Below are 11,398 nucleotides of genomic sequence, written 5' to 3' on the forward strand. Positions count from 1 at the left end.
CAGTACCAGCCTGAGCCAGCAGTACCCAAGGCAGTACCTACAGCACAGTATCAGCCTGAATCAGCAATACCCACAGCAGTACCAGCCTGAGCCAGCAGTACCAGCCAGCAGTACCCACAGCATAGTACAAGCCACCAGTACCAGCCTGAGCTAGCAGTACCAGCCAGCTGTACCCACCAGCAGTACCAGCCAGCTATACCCACCAGCATTACCCGCCAGCAGTTCTTTTCAAAACTTACCACCACAAAGTCGACTGCGCTCCAGACTGACCGACACAAACCTGGAAAACCAGTTGCGAGTAGCAACATCAACAATACCAGCTAACATCACACACCTCACCAAAGAGAAGCAGTTGCAGCCATCACATTAGGGGTGAGTTAATTACATTTTTGACCAAATATAACAGGCACATTTTTAAGTTGATGATGAGTTTGTACGGCCCCCAAATTATTTTATAAACACCCAAATGGCCCTTGGCAGAAAAAAGGTTCCCCACCCCTGACCTAAACTGACAGGCCGGGCAAGGAGAGCATTATTCAGAAAAGCACCCAAGAGGCCCATGGTAACTCTGGAGGATATGCAGAGACCCACAGCTCAGGTGGGAGAATCTGCACACAGGACAACTATTAGTCGTGTACTCCACAAATCTGACAATTATGGAAGAGCGGCAAGAAGAAAGCCATTATTGAACAAAAGCAATAAGAAGTCCCATTTGCTGTTTACAATAAGCCATGTGGGGGACACAGCAAACATGTGGAAGAAGGTGCTCTGGTCAGATAAGACTAAAATTGAACTTTTTGGCTTAAAAGCAAAATGCTATGTGTGGCAGAAAACTAACACTGCACATCTCCCTAAACACACTATCCCCACTGTGAAACATGGTGGTGGCAGAATCGTGTTGTGGGCATGCTTTTCTTCAGCAGGGACAGGGAAGCTGGTCAGAGTTGATGGGAAGATGGATGGTGCCAAATACAGGGCAATCTTAGAAGAAAACCGGTTTGAATCTGCTAAAGACTTGAGACTGGGGGCAGTTCATCTTCTAGCAGGAAAACGACCCTAAACATACAGCCAGAGCTACAATGGAATGGTTTCGATCAAAGCATATTCTTGTGTTAGAATGGCCCAGTCTTGAGCTATTTTGCAAAGTTGAATGGGCAAAAATGTCCCTCCCTAGATGTGCAAAGCTGGTAGAGACATCCCCAAAAAGACTTTCAGCTGTAATTGCAGTGAAAGGTGGTTTTACAAAGTGTTGACTCAGGAGGGGTGAATACAAATGCACCCCACATTTTTCAGATATTTGTAAACATTTTTTGAAAATCATTTATCATGTCCTTCCTCTTCACAATTATGTGCCACTTTGTGTTGGTCTATCACATAAAATCCCCAAAAAATAAATTTAGGTTTTGGTTGTAACATGACAAAATGTAGAAAATGACAAGGGGTATGAATACTTTTTCAAGGCACTGTTTAAAAAATGATAATCACACCACACATGTGAGGTATTGCTGCAAACATGAGTGATAGTAATCATTCTAGTACCAGACCTCCTGTGTAACTCTAAACTGGTAACCTGTAAGGGTTTTTAAATGTAATAATTTAATGTACTGTAGTTTATGTGTGTCATTTTAAAGAGTGACATGTTTGGAAATAATTTACTTGGCGTGACATCATCTTTCATGCTTTACAATAAATGGATATTATTTTGTGTTTGTGTTCACTAAAATTCATTAGAGTGTATTTTTCCAAAAAAATAGTGAAAAACTGCTGAGCAAATACCATGTGACATTGCAACACCCATCTTTTTATTCTCTAGGGTCTCTGCTTAAATATATAATGTTTGGGGGTCCTAAGTATTTTTCTAGCAAAAAAAATATGATTTTTATTTGTATGACAGAAATGTCATGTAGGCAAGTGGTTAAAAACAAAAGGGAAATTAATGATTGAGTAATGTAACGTCCCCCCCTCCCGCCGCCTTCCGTGGCTTTGCTCGGGGCTCCCGTCCCGCCCCGAGCATCCAGCCGGCACGTCCGCCGGCTGGATGGAGTCCTGATGAATGCCGAAAACGGCATAGATCGGGTCTCCGATGACGTAACCCGGAGGCGGCGTCCATGACGTCACTTCCGGGTTACTGTGCTGCAAAAGGCGGCAGATTTGAAAAACGGCTGTATGCAAAAATGCAGTTTTCGGCGTTTTGCATACAGGGAAGTGTAGTGGAGGGGTCTAGGGTCTTTTAGACCCTCGATCCCTCCATAAAGTGTACCTGTCACTACATATTGGTGTCACAAGGGATGTTTACATTGCTTGTGACAGCAATAAAAGTGATCAGATTTTTTTTTTTTTTTAAAAACCTGTAATAAAGTTAAAAAAAAAGAAAAAATAAATAGGAAAAAAAAAATTTAGCTGCCCCCGTCACCGTTAGCTCGCGCACAAAAAAAAACGTATACGCAAGTCGAGCCGCGAATTAAATCGCTGTTCAAACCACACATGTGAGGTATCGCCGCGATCGCCAGAGCGTGGGCAATAATTAAAAAAAAAAATCTACACTCTAACTCTAAACTGGTAACCGTTAAATAAATTTAAAGCGTCGCAGATTGAGATCTCTATTGACCGTAGTTTGTCGCCATCCCACGGGGGGGCGCAATTTTAAACCGTAACATGTTGGGTATCTACTTACTCGGCGTGACATCATCTTTCACAATATACAAAAAAAATGGGCTAACTTTACTGTTTAGTATTTTTTAAATGCAGTGAAATGTGATTTTTCTAATTTTTTCCAAAAAAATGGCGTTTTAAAGACCGCTGCGCAAATACCGCATGACTAAAAATTTAGCAATGACCGACATTTTATTCTCCAGAGTCTTTGCTAAAAAAATATATATAATGTTTGGGGGTTCTAAGTAGTTTTCTAGGAAAAAATACTGATTTTAACTTGTAAACAAAAAGTGTTCGAAATAGGGCTGGGGCTTAAGTGGTTAAAGAACGTTTAACGTTTGCAAATGTTTTTGTTATGATGATCATCATAGCATTTTTCAGTTTAAGTTTGTCATGATTATTAACAAAAAAAAAAAAATTGAATAATTTAACATTACTCTTTTTTTTTTTTTTTTTCCTACAGACAGCTGAATCATCTGGTTATATTAGTGGAGATACAGAGGAATTTCTAAAAGGTAAGTAAAATGATTAACACATATATAATAAGTTTGCAATTTTTTATTCAAAAATTAAAACTTGTTTAATTACTTAACATGACCCTTTCTTTGCCCATAAAGGAAAAACTAAAAGGATCGCTTAAAAAGTGGAATTTCACAGTATCACACAAAAGTGAGTACACCCCTCACATTTTTTAAAATATTTTATTATATCTTTTCATGTGACAGCACTGAAGAAATGGCACTTTGCTACAATGTAAAGTAGTGAGTGTACAGCTTGTATAACAGTGTAAATTTGCTGTCCCCTCAAAATTACTCAACACACAGCCATTGATGTCTGGCAACAAAAGTGAGTACACCCCTAAGTAGAAATGTACAAATTGGGACCACAGTGCCAATATTTTGTGTGGCCACCATTATTTTTCAGCACTGCCTTAACCCTCCTGGGCATGGAGTTCACCAGAGCTTCACAGGTTGCCACTGGAGTCCTCTTCCACTCCTCCATGATGACATTACGGAGCTGGTAGATGTTAGAGACCTTGCGCTCCTCCATCTTCTGTTTGAGGATGCCCCACAGATGCTCAATAGGATTTAGGTCTGGAGACATGCTTGGCCAGTTCATCAACTTTACCCTCAGCTTCTTAAGCAAAGCAGTGGTTGTCTTGGAGGTGTGTTTGGAGTCATTATCATGTTGGAATACTGCCCTGCGGCCCTGTCTCTGAAGTGAGGGGATCATGCTCTGCTTCAGTATGTCACAGTACATGTTGACATTCACGGTTCCCTCAATGAACTGTAGCTCCCCAGTGCCGGCAGCACTCATGCAGCCCCAGACCATGAGACTCCCCCCACCATGATGGACTGTAGGCAAGACACACTTGTCTTTGTACTCCTCACCTGGTTGGTGCCGCACACGCTTGACACCATCTGAACCAAATAAGTTTATCTTGGTCTCATCAGACCACAGGACATGGTTCCAGTAATCCATGCCCTTGGTCTACTTGTCTTCAGCAAACTAATTGCGGGCTTTCTTGTGCATCATCTTTAGAAGAGGCTTCCTTCTGGGACGACAGTCATGCAGACCAATTTGATGCAGTGTGCGGCGTGTGGTCTGAGCACTGACAGGCTGACCCCCCCCCCCCCTTCAACCTCTGCAGCAATGCTGGCAGCACTCGTACATCTATTTCCCATGGACAACCTCTGGATATGACGCTGAGCGCGTGCACTCAACTCATTTGGTCGACCATGGCGAGGCCTGTTCTGAGTGGAACCTGTCCTGTTAAACCGCTGTATGGTCTTGGCCACTGTGCTGCAGCTCAGTTTCAGGGTCTTGACAATTTTCTTATAGCCTAGGCCATCTTTTTGTAGAGCAACAACTCTTTTTTCTGATCCTCAGAGAGTTCTTTGCCATGAGGTGCCATGTTGTAACTTCCAGTGACCAGTATGAGAGAGTGAGAGCAATAACACCAAATTTAACACACCTGCTCCCCATTCACACCTGAGACCTAACAGTAACGAGTCACATGACACCAGGGAGGGAAAATGGCTAATTGGGCCCAATTTGGACATTTTCACTTAGGGGTGTACTCACTTTTGTTGCCAGCGGTTTAGACATTAATGGCTGTGTGAGTTATTTTGAGGGAACAGCAAATTTACACTGTTATACAAGCTGTACACTCACTACTTTACATTGTAGCTAAGTGTCATTCCTTAGTGTTGTCACATGAAAAGATATAATAAAATATTTACAAAAATGTGAGGGGTGTACACACTTTTCTGAGATACTGTATGTTAACACTAAAAAATGGTGAACAGGCAGGGTTTTCAATGCAGAGGAGACCTGCTTTTGTCTCTTCTGCAATAAAGATACCTACTTACCTGATGGCACGCGCAGCTCACTTTAGACTGAATTCCCACTGCGCAGGAGTGACATCATACCGGCCCAGCCAATAAAAGTGGCCAGCAACCCATACCTGCAAGCCGGCTGCTGACATCTTCGAGCTCCAGGATGCCTCAGCCCTTAACTCCCCCTTCCTTATTAGCATATACCTACTGCTCCAACATTCCCGTTCAACTGAGAGGAGAAAAATACCTGACCCTTCTCGCATCTGACAGCACTGGTCCCTCATGGTTGACCCAGCGCTGTCACATGAGAGTGGGGAAGGGGTCCATAGACTTGTGTAAGCTCAGATGCTCCTGCGAGTTTAGGGAAGGGTCACATTAAAAACAGATCTAGACTGCAAAACTTTATCAGAATGCATATTTTATTAATTTGACAGCACTGTTGGAGCCCTCTGAAATACCGCTACTTCCTCTTCTGCTCTCTAACAGCACATAGGGCCTGAGCAGCCATGACACAGGTCTCTGTACGGAAGGTTGGGGTGTAGGATGTACCCGAACCAATGCAAATTCCATGGAAATTTCTGCAAGCTCCAGCAGCTCTGTGAGGGATTATTCTAACATGACTAATAATACAGTGGGTACGGAAAGTATTCAGACCCCCTTAAATTTTTCACTCTTTCTTATATTGCAGCCATTTGCTAAAATCATTTAAGTTCATTCTTCTTCCTCATGAATGTACACATAGCTCCCCATACTGACAGAAAAACACAGAATTGTTGACATTGTTGCAGATTTATTAAAAATAAAAAAACTGAAATATCACATGGTCCTAAGTATTCAGACCCTTTGCTCAGTATTTAGTAGAAGCCCCCTTTTGATCTAATACAGCCAGGAGTCTTTTTGGGAAAGATGCAACAAGTCTTTCACACCTGGATTTGGGGATCCTCTGCCATTCCTCCTTGCAGATCCTCTCCAGTTCTGTCAGGTTGGATGGTAAACGTTGGTGGACATCCATTTTTAGGTCTCTCCAGAGATGCTCAATTGGGTTTAAGTCAGGGCTCTGGCTGGGCCATTCAAGAACAGTCACGGAGTTGTTGTGAAGCCACTCCTTCGTTATTTTAGCTGTGTGCTTAGGGTCATTGTCTTGTTGGAAGGTAAACCTTCGGCCCAGTCTGAGGTCCAGAGCACTCTGGAGAAGGTTTTTGTCCAGGATTTCCCTGTACTTGGCCGCATTCATCTTTCCCTCGATTGCAACCAGTCGTCCTGTCCCTGCAGCTGAAAAACACCCCCACAGCATGATGCTGCCACCACCATGCTTCACTGTTGGGACTGTATTGGACAGGTGATGAGCAGTGCCTGGTTTTCTCCACACATACCGCTTAGAATTAAGGCCAAAAAGTTCTATTTTGGTCTCATCAGACCAGAGAATCTTATTTCTCACCATCTTGGAGTCCTTCAGGTGTTTTTTAACAAACTTCATGCGGGCTTTCATGTGTCTTACACTGAGGAGAGGCTTCCGTCGGACCACTCTGCCATAAAGCTGGTGGAGGGCTGCAGTGATGGTTGATTTTCTACAACTTTCTCCCATCTCCTGACTGCATCTCTGGAGCTCAGCCACAGTGATCTTTGGGTTCTTCTTTACCTCTCTCACCAAGGCTCTTCTCCCCCGATAGCACAGTTTGGCCGGACGGCCAGCTCTAGGAAGGGTTCTGGTCGTCCCAAACGTCTTCCATTTGAGGATTATGGAGGCCACTGTGCTCTTAGGAACCTTAAGTGACGCAGAAATATTTTTGTAACCTTGGCCAGATCTGTGCCTTGCCACAATTCTGTCTCTGAGCTCTTCAGGCAGTTACTTTGACCTCATGATTCTCATTTGCTCTGACATGCATTGTGATCTGGAAGGTCTTATATAGACAGGTGTGTGGCTTTCCTAATCAAGTCCAATCAGTATAATCAAACACAGCTGGACTCAAATGAAGGTGTAGAACCATCTCAAGGATGATCAGAAGAAATGGAAAGCATCTGAGTTAAATATATGAGTGTCACAGCAAAGGGTCTGAATACTTAGGACCATGTGATATTTCAGTTTTTCTTTTTTAATAAATCTGCAACAATGTCAACAATTCTGTGTTTTTCTGTCAGTATGGGGTGCTATGTGTACATTCATGAGGAAGAAGAATGAACTTAAATGATTTTAGCAAATGGCTGCAATATAAGAAAGAGTGAAAAATTTAAGGGGGTCTGAATACTTTCCGTACCCACTGTATATCAACTTTTTGGTATGTTAGACCAAAACGTTCTTTTTAATTTTGCTTAGAGTACGAAAGGTTTAAATATCCATGTGTGGTTGTTTTTGCTTCCTGGGTCCCATTGGGGAGATTTCCCTTAAATGCTTACACTGGAGACGAAACAGGAAATCGCTACAAAATGAGGGAAATGACCCTCTTAGACATTTATCACCAGAACCGGTGTACCCGTTGGAAGATTTACCCTCACCTCTTTTCTGTAGTGACAACTCTAATATTTTGGATTTCCCCTCACTTTCTGTTACAGCGAAAGTGGTCAGCAGGACAGCTAGAAGGGTACATGTCTCCAAATGGGGACACATAGAAAAAAACAAACTTAGTAGACGCTCTAACACTATCCAAGATAATTTTACAGTTACAAAAGTTAATTATTATGGAGCTATGTTTACGTATCTTCCTGGAAATAGATTGCACAGTTCAGTACATCATGTTTGTTTTTTTCGTGTTTCAGCCTTAGAAAATGGGGGAATGAGTCAAGATTCTAAACCGTTAAACCCAAAAGCAGCTGAAAAAGCAGCTGGAAAAACAGCTGGAAAAACAGCTGGAAACGTAGCTGAAAAAGCAGCTGGAAAAACAGCTGGAAAAGCAACTGGAAAAACAGCTGGAAAAGCAACTGGAAAAACAGCTGGAAAAGCAACTGAAGAAGTAACTGGAAAAGCAGCTAAAAAAGGTCAAAAGCCTCCTACGGTAAGAGGAAAACACATTGAAAATTCTCACCAGTACCTAGTCTTTCTTTGGAGGCTTTAGTAGGTTAAAGGAAGGCTGTTAGTGCCCAATTTACACCTCTGGAATCAGACTTCCAAAGGTAAAGTGGCTTTTTGCACAGTTTCTATCTAAGGATTGCTAGAGAGGTTTGGCAGGAGAAGGTGCAATAAAGAACTTGCAATGTCCTCCATGTACAGTTACTGTTAGATAGGATAACAAAAGAGATATTAATAGTCATTATAAGTAAGAAGCAACTGGGCTCATTTTCTATAGTAGTAAAGGCCGCCTTTGATATTGGTTCCTTGATGACTTACAGACATGACCACATAGGAAATACAGTAATGTAATATGTTAGCCGAATTGAAGGGTTGTTGCTAGGCCAGAGCACATACTCATTGTCTTCTAGTACCCTGGGTCCACTTTGTACTAGATATGCCATCATGACCGGTATTATTCTGTTGACAACTGAACTTGAATCTCTGAACTTAGGTTCTAAGATTGTTTGTATCTTGTAAATTCATTCACTACACATCTTGAAAATTTTATATGTATTTTAAAAACATTTTTATTAGAGATCGACCGATTATCGGCAACACCGATATATCGGTGGCCGATATGCACTTTCCCCGATATATCGGTTGCCGATATGCTCTTTCCCCGATATATCGGTGGCCGATATGCTCTTTCCCCGATATATCGGTGGCCGATATGCACTTTCCGCGATATATCGGTGGCCGATATGCACTTTCCGCGATATATCGGTGGCCGATATGCACTTTCCCCGATATATCGGTGGCCGATATGCACTTTCCCCGATATATCGGTGGCCGATATGCTCTTTCCGCGATATATCGGTGGCCGATATGCTCTTTCCCCGATATATCCGTGGCCGATATGCACTTTCCGCGATATATCAGTGGCCGATATGCACTTTCCCCGATATATCGGAATCGGCCTTTGGATTTACCCATATTGCCGATATTTAGGGAAAGTGCATGTACCGGGGTGATGCCTGCAGCTAGAGGCATCACCCCGGTACTTGTGTCCGTAGCCGACGGTCGGCTAACTTGTAATGACAAGCGACGAGGCTGAGAAGCCGTTCGACTGTCATTACAAGGAGCGGGAGGGGACGTCACCCCCCCCCTCCTGTCGCCTTCTGCGGCTCTCCCTGGGTCTCCTGTCCCACCGGGAGACCCGGGCATCCTACCTGCACCGCCTGACCTGGTCTCCATTTTTTTTTATTTGGCGCCGAGTACCCGGAACATGACATCACTTCCGGGTACTGGCGACGCCGAATTTAAAAAACTTACAGCGTTCAAAACAGCCAAACTTGGTGTTTTGAATGCTTTTAAGTGCAGAGGAGGGGTTTGGGGTCTTTTAGACCCCCGGATACCTCCACCACAGTACCTGTAGACATTAAAAAAAAAAAATGTTAATGTCTGAAAATATCGGCCAATATCGGCCGATACCGATATCCGATGACCAAAATATCAGTATAGGTGTTAAAAAAAATTATATCGGTCGATCACTAATTTTTATAAGCAATGATAATACATTTGTTTTTTATTTTCAGCCACATCATCATATATAATAAAATTAGTTATGACAGTTTAAGATCAAAACATTTTTTCAGAAAAAAAAGACCCAGATCTGACCGAAAAACTAATGACAAGCATTCCAAAACTTCAGATTACATGACAATTTAAGGTCTGGGTATCCTTTTTATCTTGGGCTTGGAACCCTTGTCAGAAAAAAATCTGTACTGCTAGGGGGTAATGAAGCTTAAAACAAAGAAGGCAGCAAATAGAAATGAGAAGGGACTAGGAAGAGATGGGATGGGGGACGACCACTTTTTGTCATGGTATGCTTCAAGTGCCACGACAATCAAGATGGCCAAGAGTGTCGAGATATAAGAACATATTGAGGACTCTTAAAGACTTTTATATTACATATTCATATATCCATAATCAGTATAGCAGTCTAGAGTCCCCTCTTAATCCCTGAATATACTTTCAAAATAATACGTTTTAGGATTTCAGTCTGTTTGTTATGTTGTCTTTATTATGAATATATGTCAAGTATAACATGAGATGTTCTGCCACAGGAACTTCCCTAAACTTCCCGGAATAACAGATAAAAAAATATATTGGCTAAGATAATCATAGTTCCAGTAACCGGCCATTAATTGCATATTATCCATCATTTTTAATTGTCATGTTCTATAGTCATTTATCCTGCTTTTCGGTCAAGATGACCAAGAACTTTGCTAAATAATCAACAAAGGATGTATTATGAAATATTGTGTAATCTTGTATGACCATGTTTTTGGACCTATGCCCGCCATAGGCTATCATGTAATAACTGGCTATAAAAGGATGTATCAAAAATGTATAAGGCATCACATGCTCTCCCTCTGTATGAGATGTGGTCCTTGCGCAAGTATTCTCAGTAAAGCTTACCTGAACAGATGCAAATTGATTGGCGTAAATGTCCTTCATTTAACGACTCCTCATAACAAGAGTACCTTGAGTCCTTTAAGACACTGGCAAAACCTAATGCATACTAAAAATAAATTGGGGTAGCTACATTCTAATATTTATTTTGCTAAAAATGAAGTACATAAATGCATTGAATGTTTACGTCAGCTTTATTTTGCTTTGTAGGCTCCTGAGACTGTTGGAAAAACCAATAAGAATAAAAAAGCTATCTCCAATACAGGTCAGTAAACTCTTATCTAAAATAAAGTGCAGGTAGTAAAAGTCAGTGAAAGTATGTGCTACAGTGCTAATATTGACTTGTCTTCCCCACAGGAGGCGCTATGATGAATACGCTTGTAGACGTTCTTAAGATTCCTGGTGGCTACGCAAAGATCACAGGCAGGTTGACCAATGGACTCATTTCAAAAGGAAAATCAGCGAAAGATATGTTCTTCTAAGCACCTGAAAGACTATGACACCGCAGCAAAAATATTTCGAAAAAGAAACTGAGAGAAGAGCCTCCACCGATTTTACCATTGGTAAAAGCAATCTTTAAGTCATGATCTGCACTAAACATTACAGGACATTTGCTAAATGGCCAAAGTGGTTGAAAGGAAGATGACATGACCTACAGTTTTGCTAATACTAAAAGAAAAAGTACTTTTTATGAACTTCTATTAGCTTTAAGTGCCGAGCCCAGAAATGTCAATTTTGGGGACGTGGCCTCTCCTACTTGGAATTGCATTGCTGACCAGGTCTTAAATCTATCAACGACAATGACTTACCAGAAGTATTCACTATAATATGCTGCACGGCTTGTATATCTTTGACTTGAGTGGATGTTAAAGAGAATCTGTCACTTTATCCATTCAAGGCAAAGCGAAAGGTTCTTATGAAAGCTCACTCACCTTACCTACCTCAC

General features: G+C 41.8%; 1 protein-coding gene across 1 annotated transcript in view; it reads left to right on the plus strand.

Annotated features, from left to right (window-relative positions):
- The window catches only part of LOC309569815 (receptor-interacting serine/threonine-protein kinase 3-like), a gene marked incomplete at its 3' end in the record, with an annotated part of 29,614 nt that extends 19,345 nt beyond the window's left edge, over window positions 1-10,269 (plus strand). The window contains exons 7-9 of the mRNA XM_082275818.1: window positions 3,116-3,167; window positions 7,746-7,981; window positions 10,225-10,269. Coding sequence (XP_082131944.1) covers window positions 3,116-3,167; window positions 7,746-7,981; window positions 10,225-10,269 — 333 coding nt within the window. The remainder of the gene's footprint in view (window positions 1-3,115; window positions 3,168-7,745; window positions 7,982-10,224) is intronic.
- Between the last annotated feature and the right edge of the window lie 1,129 nt (window positions 10,270-11,398).

Source organism: Pelophylax lessonae, assembly GCF_965119305.1.
Source record: "Pelophylax lessonae genome assembly, chromosome: 13".
In the NCBI taxonomy this organism is placed as follows: domain Eukaryota; kingdom Metazoa; phylum Chordata; class Amphibia; order Anura; family Ranidae; genus Pelophylax; species Pelophylax lessonae.